Here is a 23,273-nt window from a genome sequence, read left to right as displayed (position 1 = left end):
GGACGGGGGCGGTGTTGTGAACTGGCAGCCTCAAAAAGCACCAGGGAAGAGACAGGAAACTGGAAGGTATGGAGGGACATGAACATCCCCTGGGCGCTCCCAGTGGATTCACCTTTCTGCAATGTGCTAAAGGTCCTGTCAAGACTATCTTTCCCCAAATTGAACCCAAACAAGGCCACTTAGTACACTATTTTTGTCACTACTCTTATCTTAACTCAGTCAAGGATGCTGAGTATTCACACACTTCGAGAAAGATGAGAAGAGCAAGGTGAAACTCCGCAGGCATAAAACACATGCCTCTTTCAGTCTCCCCTTTTGGGATTTCCCATTTGAAAATGTAACTGTAAATGCTAACAACTGTAGGCTTAATGCTCATCACTTAACTATGCAGCAAATCCTAAAACTTAATTTTAGTTTCCTTTTACAATAGACAGGAATAATGGTTTACACCTTGTTGTAAAAATTAAAGCAATAATCTATATAAATCACCCAATATAATTCATGCTTTACGGCAAGGGCTCAAAGAGGGTATTTATCATTACTATAACCTGCTTACTAGGGTTTCCGACCAGCTGTAAGGGCAACGCCAGGCACTTGAGAGCTTCTTGTTTGTTTAATCCATATCTCTGAAAGAACTTTCTACCCTGGGCAGAATAAGGCTTACTCCCCAAAAGAGGTGAACCCCTGATTTGAGGTGATAAATATCAATCATATCATTGCTGGCACTGGTTTCAATAACCTATGTTACAAACACTGTGTGTGCAGGACAGAAGAGCAGGAGTGGGTCCCAGGCCCACTCCCTCCCCGGATGTAGGACCCAGAGCAAACTGCAGAACCTTTCTGAGCCCGATTCTTCAACTTTGAATAAGGACTGATCTACTTGTCAGGTTTTATCCAGAATATTCAATTGAGAAATGGATTATTAAGTGCAAAACAAAGTATCTGGCACAAGTACAGGCTCCATTAGTGGTACACTAATTTTTGTCACTAGTGAATATAACAAAATATAAACATCACCCCTTATTCTGAGAGATTTTGCCCACAAAAATCTGGAGGAGACTCTTGCGGTCAACCAGTGGGTTTTCTCAAGCCCACTTTCAGAACCACTGGGAAGACCACTGAGATGCAGAGGTTCTTGCCCGAGAGGGTCTCCCCATGGCTCTGCTTCCTTCACGTCTTCCTCTGCTAACTTTAAAACATTACTGCAGCCTGAGGAAATGGGTGGCCATGAGTGCACACTGCCCATAATAATAGCAGTCATGAGAATTAAATAAAAGTACATAATCAATTCTTCAACCTGATCAAAAGTCTTCCAAAAGTTCCCAGATTTCAATATCATCCTTCTCTAAATAAATTACCTGATAAAATCATTCAAAGAAATTTGGAGGTAATTTGTTAAATCCTTGGCCCCACCCAAAAGAACTAGGTCATGTATTTTCTAAGAATGTGCACATAGCAACATCTCAGTACAGGCACACAGAGGGGAGAGACGGCCGCTCCCCTGAAACGTGCACACAGTAACCAAAGATCCAAGTTAACACTAGGCTCACCCACCAATACTGCAGGGGTAACTGACTCCACAACCTGAACTGCCATCAGATCCAGTAACTCCCCAACATTAAGATTTATCTAGCAGAAGTTTTCAATTATTTAACCCTCTTAAACTGTTACTTTCTAGGTCACTTCAGAGAGCAGAATTCTCAAGACAAGAGCTCATATTTTAAATCATGATATTCCAGGCACACTCAGACTTACCATTAACCAAATGATTCCATTAGTTCACTTCTGACTGACAGGGGGCGGGGTGGGGGGAGTGGGGGGACGACGACGACTACTCCAAAAGAGCACATGTTTCTCCATTAATGAATTTGGGCACAATAACTTTTATGTCTATCACCTGGGGGGAGGATTACTTCACATTTGGGAAACTGCGTGTAACTTTATGGGAGATACAATGCTGCCTAGTGCAGGCTCAATTTTTCTGCCAAGGAGGAAATAGTGAAGTAACCAGGACCGGCCAAGAACACATGGGAAAGAGTTAATGAGAAATGCCTGTGCATGTCTTTCCTGGTTCAAGGAAAAGGGCTAAATAATAAAACTGAACTAATTAGAACCCATGAACAATATCAAACATCTCTAATGTTTCTCATCAAGTTTACAGAGTTTTACTGGTCTGGTAAAGTTATACTTAAATCCAAAATGGTCCAGAAGCATAATTTGCTCTATAAAACTCAACTATTGCTTAGAATAATTTCTGAGTAATTTTTATGAAAAACTATGAATACTTTACAGAGGAAACTGAGAATGTACCATTTTTCCTTCTCAATAAACATAGCTAAAAAATGTAAAACTGCATTTACTGAAAAATCTGGGCCTTGGATTTTGGAAAATTTTATCAAATTAGAATAAAAATTGATTGTGGATTAAGGTTTTAATTAACTAGCAGTCCTGCAGAAATATTTCAAAATTTAGAAAGTTAGTTTTGTAAAAGGACATGATTTACTCTGAAGAACAACTGTAGGTTATACATTGTGACTTTTACTCCAAAAAGCTCAGCTCTTAAAAAACAAGAACAACAACAACAACAAAAAAAACTTACCAGCTCCATGATTATGGAAGAAGACAACAACAACAACAAAATAATAATAAGGCAACACAAAACGTTGAGAACAGGATACAAAGAGCCCATAAAACAGATAAATCATAAAGTTACCTCTATATCCTGGATAATCTTTGGGTATAATGATCTGTAGAATGAATTGGGAGGGCCATCTGTGGGTCTGTTTTTAAACAGGTACTGATCCCTGGCAAATAAACACAAACAGAGGTTACAGTTCGCACAAATGGGTGAATTTTACTTAAACGTGGTGTTATAAAGACATCCTATCTTTCATGTATTTTAACTTGCATTGAGCTTTACCAGTCAAAAGCCAGATTTCCGACAATTAAGTTTCCATGGTGGAGACCAGGTCGGCTATACCGACCCTGGCCTTCTGTTTTCTAGGACCAGCACACAATACCCAGCCTTTCATGCCCGAAGAGTCTAGTAAGTGCTAATGTGGCTTTGTGATAAATCTAACTTCCTCCTGACCCTCCTCTAACCACCTTGTTCCTCTCTGAAGCTTTTCTGGGGAACAACTGGGCCAGGCCACTGACACAGAGAGGTGCAGATCTACATTTAAGTTCACAGGTTTTCTTGGAAAAATGCTATCCCTATGCCTCCAATGTCCTCAACCGGAAGTCATAATAGCAAAATGGCATTTTCTCAGATTTTTTTCTTTATTTTACCTATCTCCTGGTAATGTTATCACTGCTTAAGAAAAAAAGCATACATACCTTTAAAAAACCAAATCACCCATCTGAGCTACACAAAATGTCCTAATAGTTAACAAATGGAGGAAATACACATTTCAGGAGGAGAAATTCTAACAGCTTTAACTCTTTCCCCTTACTCCCCTCCTCTTCTCCCCTTCTTTAAAATTGGCCAACACTCTTGCACATAATTGCTTTTTAGAGTAATCAAGCTGACTCTATGTCAGAACAACTTTTTTCAGCTGGGTACTTACCACCCTCTTCTTTCTGAAAGTCCCTTCCACAGAGGGTCCGTGCGTACCATTCGCTCAATCAGCTTCTTCCAGAGCATTCCTTCTGAGATCACTCGCTGCCATTCTTTACAGACCAGCTCTGCTGCACACAGAGACCTGGCATCCAGGTAGGAAAGAATGTTTTCTGCTATGTGATCTAAGCCTTGCTCTACAAAACAAAAAAGGGAATGAAAGATGGGCAAGGAGATGGGGATAGCACCAGACACCAACTCCTTAAAGATAAGAGAACTAAAGAAATCCTGATCCAGGTAAAGTAATATAAAAAGATCTACGGTATTCAGTGACCAAGTACATAAACACATGAAACACACTTCATTTGGGTTGATTTTTTTTTTTAATTATAAAACAAATTATGGTCATTATTCTCGGTAAGAGCTAACAGTTGTATATTTGCAGGTGTTATGATAAAAAGACTTGTTTTTTTGTTTCACATAACTTTTACAAAACCACTGTGAGGTAATGACTCCCCAAATTTCAGATGAGACACAGAGAGGCAATGCGCTCAAGGCTTTATTCAGTGATGAAGCTAAGATGGGAACTTGGATTGCCTGCTCTGAAATTTGTGTCCACTCCCCCTACTCGTGGTCTCTCACAATAAATCATATCCTATCAAGCCATGAGAATCTCTGGGAGTTAAAGAGACTAAGGAGGTAAAACTAAGTACTCATCTTTCAAAAGTTAAGTGGCAAATCAAGAGTTAAAGTCAGTTATGCTTAGATATAATTTTGTGCATCGTTTCGTTTCCCTCTTGTAGATATCCACTTCTGTGACCAACACAATGGTAACACCCTCAAAGGTAACAGCTTGGGTGCTAGCAAACTGTAGAATCTTGGAGATGCCTGGGTTCAAGAGGCCAAAAAATGCCAAGGTCCCTGCACAGATGCTCACTAAAGATAAAGGCCTCTGCCTGACACTGACAACGGGAAGGGGGTGACAATGGGCAGCACTGCTGCTACCTACACTCCTCCCGCAGTTCCTGGGATGTCCTCTGTACCATCAAGAAGCAAGCTGTCCCTCAGAGTATGTTGTGTAGGAATGAGAACACAAAACAGGCAGAAAGTTCCAACTTCAGCATCAGTATCAGGTGTACCGCTTACTAGTTCTAATGACATCAAACACACAGTGAAACATCCCTGGGCCTGATTTTCTACCATACAGAGTGGTCCTCACCAGTCAGCTGGCCCTGCTCCAACTGCTGTACAAATCAAATTGTAGAGACAAACCCTAAGAGATTTTAAAGACAACAAAGCACCTGATAAAGCTAATGTTTTTTTCTCTTTTTCAAAATAAACAGAAACTGTATGGATACAAAGGCTGAGCCAGCAGCTCTGTAACCATGTGGATATACTACCAAGATTAGTGCTAAAGACAGGGCACTGGTGAATGAGTGTCCTCTTCTGTATAATATAGGGGCAATAATCTTTGCTTTATTTTGTAAATATCACAATGAAATGGTGCATAAGTAGTGCCTTATGAACTAAGGGTCCCTTCAACTCTCAGAAAGACTAAGGTTACACTGCTGATTGTGGTTTCTAAGTCTTTCATACATACAAATTCTCCAATCGGAGACTGGACCTAATGCCCAAGCCATGGGTTAATGAGGAAGACTGCACTGGGGCCACTGTCCTTTTTCATGCTTATCACTGTTCAAAGACTAAACTGCCCCCAGCTGACAGTCACGTCACAGCAGACTCCTGTGATGGCAGCAAGTTAAAATAAAATCCTCAGCCTCTCCCCTAAAGCGTCTATTGAAACAACGCCCCTAATGCTGTATATGCACAGGCAGTTGGGAGCAGAGGAGGCTTCATGTTGCAATTCTATTTTATTCTTACCACAACGCACCCTTAAAGCCCTATCTGATCCATCCATTTTCATCTCTAGAACTAATTTCATCATTCTGAAGAATGGGTATTATGCACCAGATATGCAGGTGGGCAAATGAATCTTTATCTCAAGTCTAGACTAACAGGTTAAATGGGTCAGAACCAAGGACAGCACCCAATGACAGTAACAATTTCCCTCCAGGTCATCACTAATGTCTCCATTAACACTCAAGGATACCACGGCTGAGTCAGCAGCTCTGTAACCATGTGGATATACTGCATCCAGCCCTCAGTCCCCTCCTCAGTCCTCAGGGACATCTGGAGACACGCCCATCGTTCTTCAGACCTGTGTTCTAGTCTGGTGACCTTCCCGGTAAGGACGAGGTGAGCTTGGTGATACTTACTATGTTTGCAGCCATTTATTTGCAAGTTGGCACCAGCTATTCTGTGTTCCTTTTTAACGTTTTAGAAAATAATGACAAAACATATTTAGGGACTTAAAAGCAAAAACTTTTAAATCCTTAAATACTACCCCCAAGAGATCCTGTTCTTAACATTCTGCAGGCACCCCTCTAGGCTGGCACGGGCCTGCGTAATCTTTTCAGATGCTGTTTCACGTTTGAAATTAAGAATTCTGCCAGAAAATAACATCAACTTTTAAAGCTAATACCCCCAAATATGCCTTCTCCAATTCCTAAAATCAGGAACCCTGCTCCCCCAGCACCTATGGGTATGTCGTGCAGACTTCCAACACAGTGGCACCACTTGCACAGGGCGCGCTGTCCCCAGGAACTCTGCAGGCTGGTTTTCAGTTAGTTCCCAAAGTGCCTCAGTTCTGAATCACAACCAGAGGTGTGTGGCTCTCCTGGCCAACAAGGTGTTTAGGTCTCCTTGTTCCCAGGATTCCTAAATCCATTCATGTCTTTTTTGACTACAATTTTCCTATCCTTCCTTGTTTTAAAGCCATTGTTCTTACTGGGAAAACAAAAAAAGTTAAATGACACTGAAAATATGTCACTGTAACATGGCTCCAATCATTCTTTATAACTTTCCTCTAAATGGTTGATTGTTTTGTTTTCAACTCCTTTCGATTACACATTTTGGCTAGTTTTACATTATTTGGGATTTGGTCTTCTTGATACCATGCTCAAAGATCCAGGCCACCTTTTAGGAAGCTCCATGATCACATGTACCTTTCTTTTGCATTCTATGTTTAATTAAAATCACAGGTATCTCTACATCACTATGGCTGACAAAATTACTCAACAGAATTTCAAATTTCAGAGTATTTCAGCCCTGTTCAACCGTATTTTCTTTTAGAGTCTCTAGCTAAAGGCTTACCGACTTTTAGTTCTTCTTTGAACTTTTCTAGTTCTGGAGTACTTACCTATCTTCCTTTTCTAGTTTCTAAAAATGGTTATTAGAACACATTGCTTGTAAAGTTTATCTTACTTGTACATCACTAACCAGATCCTCCTGATCCATTATAAACACACCCCTAACCAATTCCTCTATTGAATCCTCGGCTGGAAAATGAAAACAACAGCAAGACAAGAATGATTCAGGAAATTGCTTTGTCTAGTCTCATTGGATGCAATGCCGGCATCATCTGTGTGTGAACTGGGAAAGTAGCATCCAGATCTTCCACTTGAACTGGAGGGTCAGAGTCTGTGACCATGAGTGGTGGAGCCTATGTGACTGTGTCTAAATCACTGACGGTTACTGACTTTTCTTTTTTTTTTTTTAAAGTAGTAATGGACCCTCTTTTATTCATTTATTTATATGTGGTACGGAGACTTGAATGTGTGAGGCCAAGAGCTCTTCCACTGAGTCATGATCCCAGTCCCTACGGTTACTGATTTTTAAAACTACAGCAACAAAACCACATCCCCATGTCCCTCAGATCTTCTGCTTATTCAATCAGAATCTCCAGATGACGAGGCCCAAGAAACTATTTTTTTAAGTAAGAAGTGACACCAACTAACTCTGACATGCTGAGAACTACAAGTTTATAACAATGACATCTTTTAGTCCTCGTTGACCACCAACTCCCATACAACTCAACTCTGAATGCTAACAAGTAAGCCAACAATGACTTCTTTACACAAATAAATGCCTTATTAACGCATAATTTTCTCCTTTCAAACACCATCCATCCAATGAAAGGACATCTCAGTGATATAGTGGGGTCAGATTAGCTTCCTTTGGTTAATACTTTAAATCCTCTTCATCCTTCTGAAGGCAGCATGTTTGAGTCCTGTGGAAAATGCATTGGCTGTCAAGTCAGTATACCTGGAGAGTCAGAGCCTGTGACCATGAATGGCGCAGCCTGTGTGACGGGTCTAGACCATTGACAGATGAATCTTGATTTTGTCCACTGCTAATTGAGTTACCTTAAGCAAATCCATTTTTCTCTTTTGGATTTCATGCTGTTTAAACATAGGAATATTAAGTGCCTGAAATAGATTGTCTCAAATATTCTGCACAAGAATCCTCCATGATAGAACTCACAGTAGCTTCAGTCTACAGGGAAGGAATTTCCCAAACTTGCTTGGAAGCTTGGTAAGACAAGGAACAACAGGAAACAGACACATAATAAATGCCTTTGTTCTCCTTCCTTCCTTAAATCCCCTTAGCTAATATCGATGATCAAGAATGCTGAGTATTATTCTTCCATTTTATTTATTGCAGAGAAGTATATCTCTTCTAGAACAAATCTACCTGCTTCTCTTATCTTGGCATAAATCTCATGTCCCCTGAACGTTCTGTGAAGAGTAAAAATGACACTCGCTGTCGTGGGCATGCATATGAGAACAGCCATCACAGGTGCCAGACAAACTTGGGCTGGGTTTTAAGTCCACTGAGGACAAATGGGTCACTGAATAAGGTGGTGTCTTTGCCTGGTCTAAAAGGTGCTCTGAGGTGTTAAAACTAAGCATTTCCCTAACCACCTATGTCTGGCTCCCACTGCTCTCTCATGTCCAGCCTCCCATCTCCCACCACCACCTGCTTCCTCAGGCCTCCTGAGGACACATGCCAGCCTCAGAAGGTGAGGCCCAAACACCGCACACACGCTGCAGAAGAGCGCTTCTGGTGCCAATCACAGCACCACAGCGAAGTCTGGAAATTTCCCAATAATAAATTAATTAAAACAATTAAAAGGCCCAAATTTCCAAGCCCAGTGTGTAGTAAATACTCTACACCGCAAGGCACCGCAGATGTGCCACGTCGGCTCAATGCCTTCACTGCAGCCAGCTTCGCCACTGCCTTCAGCAGACAGCGCAGACCTTGGTGTTGCAGAAACACATTTCAAAGAGCAGCCGCAAAAAAAATTCCTTTCCCACATACCTCTGCTGTCCCTTTCCTCCCTAGTCACAGATCTAGTCGTAAAATTGAAGTTACAAATCTTTTCAAAGAAAACACAACTGTGGAGAGCAGGAGTTTGCCAGGAGATGGCTGTCACCCGAAACACCCAACGGGAGGACTCGGGCACGAGGAGAGAGGCACAGGGCAGAATCCAGCAGCTTCTTCCACAGGGTTCCCAAGGGAAAAGGGGGAGGGGGCACATGAACTCTATGACGTCATGATGGACCCATGTGGAAACACAAGGCAAATGATTAAAACTTCCCAGCAGTAAATCGCCACGCCTCCGAAGGAGCAGGTGTTTCCTACCTCTCCAGCTGCCATCCTCAGAGCACCCACCAGCTGCTGAGCACAACATGCAAACCGTCTTTAATCCTAACAATAGCCTTTGAAATCCTACTATTCCTACACAGGTGAGAAACTGAGGCTCCAAAAAGTGAGGCCACACAGCTATTAAGTGCAGGACCCACGATCCAGATCCAGGGACTGCCTGAATCATGCTGCAGCTCCTCCCGCTCCGTCCTGCACACCCTGCCGCCTGGGCTATGCTCTGGTTCTTCCCATCATCTCCCAAGACCTTGATGGAGTCTCCGTCACATTCGTGGTCTGTAATGGTTTCTCATTCTTACTTGAGAGCAAGACAAATGAATAACCCATGGCCAGAAAGTTAAGTGTTTCAAAATTCTTAATTGCTTAGACACCTCACCAAATGGATCACCAATGCTTATCATCCTGTTTGAAGTACAATCTGCCTCTATTTTAAATGGTATAAACTTTCCCTTTAACAACAATTCTTACAAACCACAAACTTAGCCTGCAGAAATTGACATTGCAGACTAAACATTCACATGATTTTTAGAAAAGCATATCGTAATTATCACTTTTTCCACTGAACCAAAAGGAGCCAGAGACCACAAACATTTTCCATTTTTCCTATACTGACAGGTACAATATTCATAGTAAGCATTAAAAAGCCAAAACTATACACAATTTTTATAGAACTAATGATTTTCAGAATCCAAAGAAGTTTAAGTTGACTGTCAATTTTAATAGAGTAAAACTTCAAACTCCAATATCATCTACAGAAAAAGTTAAACACCAAGCTAGTATAATGATTAGTAAGTTGTGCACAGATTATTAAACCTAAGTACAAACACACGGATCTGTTTCTCTCACAGTGCTCTCAAGGCAGAGACTGTGCTAAGAAACTAACGCCAGCTTTAATCCAAGTCTACTAGACACGAACACAGTCAACTTGGCCAGCTTGTCCCCAGCCATTAGCTTCATATGTATGAAACATACTGACAGATGTATATATGTTCAGATCAAATCCTGTTAAAACAAATAGCATTTTAACAAAAATAGTTCCATGCCCCAGCCAATTGTCCATTCATCTCATATAATATTCGATACCACAAAATTCCACTTTAACAAGAGATATGGACAATGGCTTAAAATTCTCTCTAATGAAAACTGAATTGTATGCAATTATACTAACCATATTTATATACATAACACATGTTCCTCTGTTCTGCCTCTTCTCCAAGGCTGTACACTCCCAGAGAGAAAGAAGGGTTGTCCTGGAACTACACTCTGCAAATCAGGAGAACTTCAACAGTGCCACCTTGCGGCGGCTATTCTGTCAACATAAAGTGGAGCACTGGGCACTCCCGACCATTTGGTTACAAGGAAGAAAATAAATCCCAGCAGTAGAAAACAATAGGCAGATTTGCTGAGAAAAATGAGGCCCAGCCTCATTAAAAGCATGTAAGAGGAACAATCCAATCACCAGCTGAAAGCCTCCCTGCCTTTCCTCGGTGTGAGGTACAACCTGATCCCGTGGACACTGAAGCAGAGGGATGCTCCCTTGGCTCACTTCCACTCAGCTCTAGTTCTCTGTCTCTTTTACAATCAAGAGTGCCCCCCACCCCCTTTCTCTCCCTCTCCCTGACCCTTCCAACTCTCCCTTCACCCATAATTAAAAGAAACTTACTGAATTGGGTTACAATCCATATAATTAATATTTAGTGTCAATTTAAGGTATTTTTCAGAGTAATCTTAGAGTAATTTCAGGTTTTAGGCCGACTTATGAGCCAACATCTACCATCAATCATGCACACCATCGTACAATAATCACGATATGCACTGCTGGGCACTTTATAACTCCTCTGTTCCTCAGCCTCCTGATCTATGCAACAAGAAATAGCACTAAGTGATGGCTAAGATCCCCATCAGCAATTAAATACTAATGTAATAAAAAGAAAGGGTTCAAATTTTACTTTTCTATACATATTACTGGGGGAAAAAACCAGATAAGTCATGCTACATTTCAGCATAAAAAGAATAGTGGAGTCAAATTCTTCTAGGCTACTTATCAGGTATCCTTTAATGCTACCACTATAAAAAGCAAACTTAAAACCGTTGGAAGAGAAATGAGAGACCAGATGCTGGCCTGTAGATTTGCAACCCCAGGTTTCAGGTCTGAGGCCTGAGTGCAGTTCCTACTATTCCCCAAGTGGGTTGAGGGAGTGGTCCAGCACCTTGGATGAGACACAGTCTGGTAGCAATGTCACAGGTTCTTGCTGGGCTTTCTAGATCTACCTGGACATGGCAGGAATAACCAGCAGACTACATTGACCATATTAGAGGGAAATGTTTTGGTCAGAACGCTCTTCAGATATGAAATCTCTATTATCTGACCTAGCCAAATTTAAAACAAAAAATTTAGAAATAAAGAGACCAAAAAGAATCAAAGTGGGGGGGTTGGGGCTGTGGCTCAGTGGTAGAGCACTAGCCTAGCACGTGTGAGCACTGGGTTCGATTCTCAGCACCACATATAAATAAAAGTCCATTAACAACTAAAAAGGGGGTGGGGGGCTGGGGATGTGGCTCAGTGGTTAAGCACCCCTGGGCTCAATCCTTGGTACACCCCCCCACAAATAAAAAAGAATCAAAGGGAAATAGGACTATTCTGCATGGCAGATACTGTGATGGTGGAGAATGCATTGCATCACTGTATCTGGTCCAGACCCACAAGGCACAGGACTCCAGCAGTGACCCTGAACATGGGCAACGAATCTGGGGAATGATGGCACCAGCACAGGTTCCCGGGTTGGGCCAGACACACTGCTCTGCTGCAGGGTGCTGATAGGGGAGCAGGCTGGTCTTGAGAAACTGGGGGCCACAGGAGGCATGTGGGAATTCTCCACAGTGGTTCTTGGTGTATGGTGGCACACATGCCTGCCTGCATCTGAAAGGGAGATGACGGGGCAGGCAGTGAGGCAGGGGATACAGAAGCCAGTTTCCAGAAATATAATCAAGGCATGCCCCCTGCTTTCTTAGACCATCTTTGCCATCCCGAGGCATCATTTCAGATGCAAATGAACATCCTAAACTTGGGGACACCTCTCAAGTATACACACTGAAGAAAGAAGTCCTATATTTTTAAAACTTACATATAAAGGGAAAGTACAGACTGAACATAGATTACATCAAAACATAATGGATATCATTTTTAAAAAAAACCTGTTGAATGAACTAAAATAAGCAGTAAAAATGACCAACAATCACACTATTAATGAAAGAAGCTAAATTATAATCCTCCTCAAGCACCATCCATTAAAACCACAGTGTACATTACACATGCGCGATGGAAATACCCACTGGGCTCTGCCTGGGCTCCGGCTGGACACCCCGGCCCAGCTCGACTGTTTTCAGGACCACTGATTACCTGGCAACGCAGTAATGAAGTCCCGCTGCAACATGGGCTTCAGGTAGGAGTTAATATGTCCATGCTGATAGTGACACATTCGTGAAATCAGATGCTCCACGAACTCCACTTGATCCGACTCAGACCACTGGTCAAAATACTTAATACACAAGTCCTTTTCCTTTTGATAGTTTCCTTCCGATGGCCTCTTTCTGGAGACAATCACAGATGATGTTCCATTACTTATCTATTAAAAAAAGATTAAAAAAAAAGAGTTTGACAAGAGAAAGAAATCTAATTGACATTTCATTAGAAACATTTTTCACCCTGTGTATTGAATCTTAAAATACCAGTTTCACCCTACAGCCAAACTCATTTCTTTATTATGAGTAATATATATAGGGTTTGTGTCCTCAAATAAGTCACACAGTAAATGCTGAAGTTAGAGCTATTTTTAAAGCTTTAGGCATCTTAAATCATCATTGTCCGATGTTTTTCCAAAATGATGTCATTGTTAAGATAACTACTTTGAGATATTCATCTTAATGGAACCGTTCAGCTTGGTGCAAACTGACTACTACTAATTCATTTTGTTTCTTCATAGTTGAGAGTCAATGCTACATCCAGCAGCCCCTTTTTATCCTCGAGAGACACATTTCAAGATGCCTAAAATTGGGTTTAGTACTGAGCAGTACGAATACTCTGTTTTTTTCCTATATCTACTTATCTATGATAAAGTTCATTTTGTAAATTAGGCACAGTAAGAGATTAATAACAATAATTAATGAGAAAATAGAATAACTAAGTTATGTGAATGAGGTCTCAATCCCTCCCTTCAAATTTTCCATTTAATATTTTCAGAATGTAGGTATTAAAACTGGATGGGGGGGGCACTACCACACAGCAATAGCAACAGAATAACAGAGGGTTTGTTGACAGATCATCAGGCCCACCCAGAGGTTCTGAATTAAAGCCCGAGGATTCCTACTTCTAGCGATGCTGATACTGCTGGTCTAGACAGTACTTCAGGGACCACACTATGAGGATTCCTGGCCTATCAAGCAAAGAAGATAAGCAGTTATGTATTGAAAGCTAAAAGCAATTCAATCTAAAAAGCTTCATTTTATTAATAGTTCTGATATCCCCCATATTGTTTTCCAAGCACTACTAAAGAAACTGCTGCAAAACAATTCTAGACTTCCCCACTTCTCTGATCACCTCCTCCGCAAGCTACCAAAGGTAAACCATGTGTATCTGAAAAGTCCCTCATCTTACACAGGTTTACGGATAAACAAGAGACTCCTATACAACAATGCATTTCTCATCAAATCTATTTCCATGTCTTTGCCTAAATCTATTTCCATGTCTTTGACAGAGTATCTTTTCTTTTTTTATTGACACTACAGGACTGGAGAGTGCTCACTGGTACAGCTTGAGCTTAGCATGAACAAGGCCACATGTTCAATTCCCTGCACCAAAAAAAAAAAAAACTACACTGCACCTGGACAATACATCAAAAAAATAATCTGAATCCCTAGACTCAGTCCACAACTACTACTGAAACTATAAGGCCTGCAACTTCCCTGTTTAAAACAAAATAATCTCAATACTTTTGTTAAATATTTGCCAAGCAACCTATCACTCCTCTAACAGCCTCCTTATGTGTAATTCCAAAAGGAATTATACAAGAGAATCTTGAGAAGTAAAGAGTTAGGCTACACATGCCCATTAATTCAGCTAGGACTCTATCTCAGCAGCCTTACAAGAAAGAACAAAGAGCTTCACGACCAGTATGTTCCTCACATGGTCAGTCCATCCCACGAAGAAGAAACCCTTTGTAATGTCCATAGGGGTCTCTGCCCTTCCTTGATAAAACCTTGTAAGTTTCATGTCTGAAGTAGTTCTTATATCCACATTTAGACATAAGGTCAAAAGGCAGTGATCTCCCACCCAATTTCTCTTCCCTCCCCATTGTCCAGGACGTTTTTCCCCCTGAAGCTTTGGTGAGGGAAGACTCCCTGACAACAGGTAACACTAGGGGGCAGCACTAAACAGGGATTTTTAGATTTTGGTTGCAGACAAATGTATTCAGCAGATCCCAAAAATAAAAGAGTTCAAAATAGAGGCGAAGTGAAAATTCTTTGCTGTAACTAATAGCAGGTATAAAGGTATAAAGTCTACTTTGGAGCATAATGATATCTACCAAATTTATAACAGAATCTTAAATATAATATCGAAATACTAGAAAAACTTGGAAAAAAATTTAAGTAACTATAAGAACTGGTTAAGACGAATTCTAACACATGTACAAAGAAGAACTATAATATATAATTAGACTGTAGTAACAAGAGGACAGGCTTATGAAATAAATATTAAGGACCAAAAGACAAGCCCCAGAATTTCATACAGCACCCTGATCACATTTATCTTGTAAGAGGGGAGCACCAACCATAGTAAATTGTATACATCAAGATGCCAAGAGCACCTAATCCTGAGAAAGAAAGGGATGCACGTTTTCTCTCCCCCTTTATTTCTCTTTCTTTCTTTCTTTCTTTTGGACAATAATTTGCCAAGTCAAATATAATAATGGTTTATAAATTGCATTTGTGTGCTGCTTTATAATTTACAAAGTATTTTCACACCCTTTATCTCACTGGATAAGCAAAAGGGTTATTATTTCATACAGGGAGGCTTCCTAACCAGCCAGTCTCCCTAGAGTATTTATGTACCATTAACTAGCTGACTGGAAGGAAGGCAGATGAAAGGAAATCTGAAAGCTAACGTGTTAAGAACCACAGCAAACTGAAAAATCAATAGTGAATGAAGAGGATCCTACTGCAAAGTAATAAACAGGAAGGAAGGGGTGGATTCCAGTCTGCACACGATATTCAAGAACAGCACAGTGTGGCACACGCACCACACTGACCTGGTTCTGTTCCAGCCACTGCTCAGCCCAGCAAAATCCTCCTAGCGCTGTTTTGCTTTCTTCCATCTCTTCTTAAATTTGTTGGGCACACATTATTGTTGTTCATTTATCTACCTCTTTAACTTCAAATCAACTGACCCAGAAAAAAAAAATTTTTATTTATTCTCTCCAGATTTATTTGCCTTTAATTGTGTCCTCACGAAGGGGAAACGACATACACCATATGGCTGATGAATGCTAAGCCATGGAACTTTACATGCTCCCCTAAGCCCCCACAAAGAAAAACCCTGGTGGATTAGCACAAAAACTGATAAAACCAAAACAGAGCCAAAAAAGGAGACAGAGGCAAAGGATGTCACCATTTTCCATCTTGGGCCACAGATTTTAAACTACAGCCACTTCAGAACCTTTGTGAAAATTCCCAACCCTTTACTATTTGTAATGATACTTCCCTACAAAAGGTGATAAATTAGGGTGGATTCTGAAACTAACAAAACTGCACAAAATGAAAAAGCTTGGCTCTTGGTTTCATGGAGGACATTAACTAAGGGAGCATCTTATCTACAGTAAGTCAATTGCTATCTTGTCATTCCTACCTGCCAAAGAGTATTTTTCTTTGGGGACTCATCTTCATTTTGATCTTCCATAACTGAAGTGTTCTAAGGGGGGGAAAAACAGGTTATTTGAATTATGCTGAGGTTTGCAAATTCTAAATAGCTACAAGACATGATTTTGAAAACCCAAACTAAAATGAATCAACACAAATCCAAGAACTTGTGGGCCTGTGGCTAACACATGTCATTTTGGGTCAAGGGGGTCATGCTCATCTTTCATAAATCATCAGTTAGTGGCTGGCCAAGAGTGAGCAGGAAGTCTTCACTTATGAAGGTTGGGCAAGCTTAGCAAACAGACTAAATTGTGGGAGTGGGGCTCAAACAACACTTATCATCACTGTTGTTCTTTAATTTGAGGCATGAAAACCCCAGAGATCCACAAAGTTCCCCATGATTGTATAAAACATTTACTAGAATGTCTGCTATTCAGTAATTCACCATGACAATTGGCAATTAGAAGTGACAAAGCCTTGGAAGTGCCCTGGTCTTACTTTTTCCTCCCTTGATGGCCTTGTTTTTGGGGAATGGCTTTGCAATTTGCCCTAGCAAACATGGTGGGTGCCCCAATCTTTTCCCTAAAGAGGAGGTTGCTGTTAGCCACTAACAATCTGGCTTGCCTTGGGAATGCATTATCTTTTGATTTTTGTGTTTACTGCACAAAGAGGCACTGTGTAATTATTCTTTCTGGTGACCTAGTCGCTCAATAGATGCCCATTAACTGGAGATTTTACATGATTGGATTTCCCTTCTGCAGCTCCTATCTAATGGCTAAATGGAATCTTAATGAGAAGGGGAAGCAGAGAGCTGAGGGGAAAAGAAGCACAGCTCATTTGTGGACAGCAGTCTCTGTAAGATTGCTGTCCAAACCTAAAATCTAAGAGTGGGGCACAAAATTTAAACTACAACATTTGTCCCACCACATTATTCAAAAAAGGATATTACAGATCTCTTACAAGATCCTGTTGCTGCCTTCAGGGAATAAGCCTACCTCCCAAGTTGTCCCTATTTTTCTTGAAGTCCTAAAGTGTTTTGACAATTCACTTGAAAACATTCAGCACAGGTAACAGCACAGTACTCAATGAACACTACTGCCCTCCAGGTCACACAGCAGGATCTTATCAGGGCTGCAGCACAGTGACATGGGAAAGCCAAAGGCTTTACTGTATGGAGAGGACTTAGGATCCTGATTTGGTCACTTGCCCACTGTGTGGGCCGGACCTTGAACAACACCCAGTGCCTAGAGTTGTGGGGATGGAGAGTACCCAGCAGTTAATGAGCATTCAAGAAAGTACTCCCTCCCACTGCCTTCAGGACGCGACTCATACTCTTCAAACTTCAGAGGCTTGGACAGAATGGCTCCAGATGGTGCTACAGGGAAAACCATTTGCTTTCTCTGTAAAATCTCCTAAGCCCCACAGTGCTAAGGCATGCAAGGGGGAATGCGGCCAGGAGGGAAAGACTTTGTGCACAAAGGCCATCATGAGCTAGAGAGGAAGCCGGGTGTGTCCCAGTGCCCAAAATGGGGCTAGAGTGCTGGCAGCAGTAATCCTGAGTGGGAAGGAAGGGCTGAAAAAGCAGAAACAGCTGCATTTATGGAGGTCTCCCTGTAATTCCCTGTACTGCTATCTCCAGGGGACCTTGGGATTAATAAAGCCAGCAGGTTTCTTAGAAATGACTGAAGTGGGAATAGTAGCCAACTGCCCTTGATGGTTTCAAAGCCACCTGAAGGTCACGATGTCTGAACTGCAAGAAGAATGCATCATGGCTGCAGGCACAGAAAGGCACTCAAGGAGGACAGAGGGCAGCGAAGTCTGCCCCATGGGCACCAGCACCCAAAGGAGTGCAGAGGGGCACAGGTGTGCTCTGGGCTAAAGACTGGTGATACAGGAGACGGAATGCCCCAGAGCCATTCTGATCTAAGCTGCCTTGATACTTTTTTCAGTTAAAAATGCCAGAAGTCGGCAAAATTATCTTTAATGGTGAGAAACCTTAATTCTTCTTTTCATTTGCTCACAAATAGTGAAATGGTGTTTACTCATACCGCTCAGAAGGAAACAACCCCTCTAAAGAAAGAGCAACTATTCTCTTAAGGCTTGGTAAGATTATATCTAATAAAATTCTGCAGGGAGGTGAAATAGCTTTCCAGCCTACAAATCTTTTCAACTTCTCCTATAAAGGTTTGAGGAGACAAATGTCACAAGGAACATGCTACTGTCAAGCTACCCTGATCACAAGATCATCTTCAGGGAATACTTTGGTGACAAAGGAGATGTTCAGAGAAAATGTTGATGTTCTAAGCTTAAGCAATGCTGCACACTTGTGCCTAGGCTCCCTTACAAACTCATGTCTATGCTCCCTCACACACTCACACCCACGTGCTCTCAGGTCACAACAGGCTCCATTAAGCTACTCAGGGCTCTGTAATGCACTGTAATTTACAAATCAGGCTGTTAGTTTAATCTCACTTTCCTAACTTTGTTGGGCATAACTACCCCCTTTTATAGTAATATCTATTAATAATACAGCATATATCAGAAAACACTGGCCTAGAGTAATAGCAATAATCCATTTGTCCCACTTCCCCAAATACCACTGAGACAAAGGCAAGGCATACTGTGGGAAACACATCAGAGCCCTCTTCTCTTCCCATCGCCTTTCTGAGCCTGCTACATGGAGCTAAGTGGTGGTGGTGAGAATGGAAACGTCTCTTATAGAAGCCATGCATATTTAAGTGGTTTCAGGTACGTGTGTGTGTGTTTGTGTGTGTGTGTGTGTGTGTGTACAAAAGTTCCAGGTTGAATCAGTAGTTAAGAAAAAACAATGACGCTCCAGAGAGACGGGAAGGTGGTTCCCATATGTAAACTCTGTGGAGAAACTGTGAGGCAGGCTGGCCAACCTGACAGGTGAAACTCTCCTCAGGCCTCCAGCACTCCTGGGAAAGTCAAGTTCTTAGAAACACCCGCCTGGCTTATTCCACTTCTGCCTTGCTGGACATCATTTCCTGCCTCCTGGGCCTACCAGGCAAGAAACAGCACATGTCCACAGATAAAAACACAGACTCTCCTGTGCTGGCACAGCTGTCAACGAACAGCAGCATCCAGGAGGCAACGGCAGGCCGGGGCAGGTCCACCTTGGAACTAGGACACTTGGGTTCAGAGAACTGTCTGCTGTGGGGGCTGTCACATGCACTATAGGACTAACAGCATCCTGGCCTCTTCCTACACCAGAAGCACCCACACAAAATTGTCTCCAAAGTGCCAACTGTCCCGGAGGAGGAAGGCAAAGCCTCATCCATTTGAAAACCAGCACCCCAGGGCCGAGCTCTGAGACGTGCCAAGGCACACAGCGGTACTGCCACCTCAGGTCCGGCCCTTCTTTCTCCATGGGCTTCTCACTTGGCCCCTGGGAAGTATGAGACGCTCCTCAGAGCCAGCCTGACCATACCAGGAAGGAAGTGGCCCCGTATCTAAATCCTGGGGTGAGCCTTCTCGCCATGACACTCATATTTGAGAAAACTTGATCATAAGAGTTCTTTGCTGGAGACTCATGGGCTAGGAGACGCAGATGAAGACTGTCACGAAGCCACATGCAGAAGACCACAGAGTGGACACAGCTAAGGTATCTGTTAGGGGTCTTTATGTTTATGTGTTTGTTCAAGTTCTTCAGAGAATTCTGACATGACTCTGCTTCGAAATGACTGCTGTGGGGAACGCGATGTGGCCATGTGGCAGCACCAACCTCAGTTAGGAAGCTGCACTAGCAGCACTGTGACGAGCTCCGTCCCCACGGTGCAGTGTCACAGAACCACAGAATATAATGTCTGCACCTGGGAAATATCTTGAAGTAAAACATAGAACCAGCCATTTATGTTTAAAAATACGGTCAACTATGTGTCTTACCTACAAGTTCCACAGAAGGACAGAAGTAACAATGATTACTATTTAATGCTCATCAGCCATCGCAACTTTATGTAAATCATCCTGCTCCTTTCCAGGATCCCGCAGGCAAGGCACATACCCTCCTTTACAGATAGGGAGAACCAATACTCAGAAATACTAAGCAGCTAGCCTGCGGGGTGCGTCAGGTAAGGACCAGGATCCAGTGCTGGACTCTTCCTTCCTGTCAACTGCCTCCCAGTTACACAGCATACACATCGCCATTGCAGTCCTACCAAGATCCCAATCTTGCTTTCAAGTCCCTTTTTTTACCATCACCAAGGAAGACAGAGGCACAAGTTGGTACTGTTCAAAAATAGCATTCCGAGCATAAATGTAAGTAGTGTAAGTTTCCATACCAAGGACAACTGCTTTGGTTGCTATTTGGTTAGTTCAATGAGTCAGGGCTCTAGTACCCTCAGAGTCAGGTTTTAGAAAGTTGACGTTGCTGATCACAAATATGTCTAATGAAAGAGGATAAAAGAATAATAAATTTTTTAAACAGTTTTGTTTTTGCAATACTGGGGACTGAACCCAGGGATTCTCTACCACTGAGCCACATCCCAGCTTTTTTATTTTGAGAGAGGGTCTCACTAAATTGCCCAAGCTAGCCTCAAACTTGTGATCCTCTTACCTCAGAACTGGGATTACAGGTGTGTTACATCACACCCAACTAAACACCGTTGTTGTAAACACTAACTGAAAATACATGGAGTATAGTCTAAATATAATAAACAGCTTAGCAAAAGTAACTTTTCATTATGTCTGGGCATTTTCATTAACGTTGCTCCACGACACTGGTAATGGTGAGAAATCCTCAACTTAATAAACAAATGCACTCTGGGGAGCCCAGAGAGAAAGTGCATTTCTTAAGCTGAATTCATTTTAAATCCTAACAAAACCTAAGGAAGCTTACCCCACTGTACACCATTGCAAACACACACAAAAACACACATGTCTCCTGATACTATGAATTGAAATTTGTCAAGAAAGACAGAAACAGGCTAATGTTTTCATCAGCTGGATAGTTTAATGTGGCAGATGTGCATTTGCTTTGGAATCCCAGCTACTACCTCAAATTCTTTTCTTTCTTTGTAGCTTTTCACTAATCCCAGAATCTCTGTACATTCTGCCTTCTCACAATACCATGCCAATCAGCAGAAGTGGTAGGATGGTTCCAATGACCTCACCTCCATTTTCTTTTAGTGTGGTGTTTAGGAAAAACAGGCTCTGAGCAATGATGAGTCTTTGCCAGTAGGTGCCACCAACTAACACAGAATATATTTCTCATGGAAAATTCCCTACTTAGGGAGTTATATAAGAGAAACCTATTTCCTACTTTTAAAATGCTGCAAATTCTGCATTAAGTAAAAGGTCAAGAGTCACATAATCTAGTGAGATGCAGGACTCAGGCTCAAGTCTGTTTTACCCAGAAGTCAATGTACTTTCAACATAGAAAAATGTCTCAGGTATTTTCCAACTGCTGTTTGTGGCCCATGAATCAATTTAATGGGCGTAACTAGCATTTTTTAGTAAAATGAAATAGAATCCAAGTATTCTCCTACCCACAAGGGCAAGCACAATAACAAAATTCCACAAAGGGCTAAAAAGAATGGGGTATGAGTTCAAATTCAAAAGAAAGCAAGGCTATTACTGCAAGGAGAGCAATATGCAATCAAAACCACTAAATGACAAAGAATCTTCTTAATCTCTAAAATGCAAAATTTATAAAAAGGATAAAATGTGCTTATAAATACTAAACAAAATTTCACAAGTACATGAAAGAAAAGGTTGGAAGCATTATGTCTTTATTTTTTAAACAGTTCTACAGTTCTGCATGTTTGATGGAAGGTTGACCAAAAAAAGATGAAGACAGGAAGGGGACTGAGGAGGGGAAAGAAGAAGAGGAGAGGGGAGGAGAGGGAGGGGAGGGCAGGGCAGGGCAGGGCAGGGCAGCAGGGAGGTGGACAGGCTGATTTACTAGATAAGTCTCCAACCTTTACCAGGGATTGAACCCTGGTGTGCTTAACCACTAAGCCACATCCCCACACTTTTTTTTTACTTTGAGACAGGGTCTCACTAAATTGCTTAGGCCTTGCTAAATTGCTACGGCTGGCTTTGAACTTGCAATCCTCCTGCCTTAGCCTCCTGAGCCTCTGGGATTACAGATGTGCGTCACAGGCCCAGCTCCAACTGTCTATTCTACAAAAGACTACAAAGCAGTCGCCCTGGTCTGCACTTCACTTTCCATGGCTTCAGTTACCTGTGGCCAGCCATGGTCTGCAAAGAGTAATTGGAAAAATTTCAGAGGGTTAGAATACATAATCACAAAAACTTGGTCACAGTTTATTACTATAATTTTTCCACTTACTATTAATTACTATTAATCTCTTACTATGTCTAATTTATGAATCACACTTTATCACAGGTAGATACTGTTTGTGTGTACATACATATGGTGAAGTTGGTACCATCCCTGATTTCAGGTATCCCTTGGGGGTGTTGACACATATCCTCCCCATGGATAATGGGAGATTACTAAATGTTATTTTCAATATTCCATGAAACATTTTTAAAAAATAACAGATCCTAGGTCACAAAAGAAATCTCAAATACAGTTAGAAATCAGATGAGATTTATTATGTTTAGATTAAGTTATGGAGAAAAATCTAAATTTGTTCTACCCAATCACTACTTGCCATATACTCAGAAGATAAATGCAAAGAAGAAAATGGCAAAGCAAACCAAATACTGTTTTGTTGTTCCTATTAACTATAGCCAAGCCCCTGAACCCTGAATCTTCAAACTTTAACCTGATCAACACATTGCTGGGAGATAAGTTATGGGAAAGTTAGAAGCACTCATTTTGAAAAAGACCAGATAAACGTGTCCAAATGGCAATCTCTCTCACACACACACACACACACACACACTAACCTGGCAACTCAGGAAGACAGCATGTACATGTGTGTGTACACACACACATACACACACCCTGACCATCGCTAATCCCATCTTCATGGGAAACCTTTCCATTTTCCAAATACATGCTAAAATACAGAAACAGGGATTGGGGATGTGGCTCAAATGGTAGCGCGCTCACCTAGCATGCGTGAGGCACTGGATTCGATTCTCAGCACCACATGGAAGTGAAATTAAAAAAAAACTAAAAAATAAATATAAAAAAATAAAATACAAAAACAACATAAGTTGTTTCTTCCTACAGTAAAAATATAAATTACTCATAAAGCTTAAATCCACTGGGAGTTTGCTGGAATTGCTGTTACATGGATCTTTA

General features: G+C 41.5%; 1 protein-coding gene across 6 annotated transcripts in view; it reads right to left on the bottom strand.

The window, feature by feature from the left end:
• The window catches only part of Fbxw11 (F-box and WD repeat domain containing 11), a 122,937-nt gene that overhangs the window by 25,785 nt on the left and 73,879 nt on the right, over positions 1-23,273 (bottom strand). For 5 of the 6 annotated variants that reach the window (XM_076856346.1, XM_076856342.1, XM_076856345.1 and 2 more), the window contains 3 exons: positions 12,522-12,747; positions 3,567-3,753; positions 2,714-2,804 (listed from right to left, as the gene is read on the bottom strand). In XM_076856346.1, coding sequence (XP_076712461.1) covers positions 2,714-2,804; positions 3,567-3,753; positions 12,522-12,600 — 357 coding nt within the window. In that variant the 5' untranslated portion in view covers positions 12,601-12,747. Of the gene's footprint in view, positions 1-2,713; positions 2,805-3,566; positions 3,754-12,521; positions 12,748-16,022; positions 16,086-23,273 lie in introns of all 6 variants that reach the window. The other variant, XM_076856343.1, reaches the window with a different exon arrangement.

The sequence above is a fragment of the Callospermophilus lateralis genome, chromosome 5, assembly GCF_048772815.1.
Source record: "Callospermophilus lateralis isolate mCalLat2 chromosome 5, mCalLat2.hap1, whole genome shotgun sequence".
Classification (NCBI taxonomy): domain Eukaryota; kingdom Metazoa; phylum Chordata; class Mammalia; order Rodentia; family Sciuridae; genus Callospermophilus; species Callospermophilus lateralis.
This window is presented reverse-complemented; position numbering and strand designations above follow the sequence as displayed.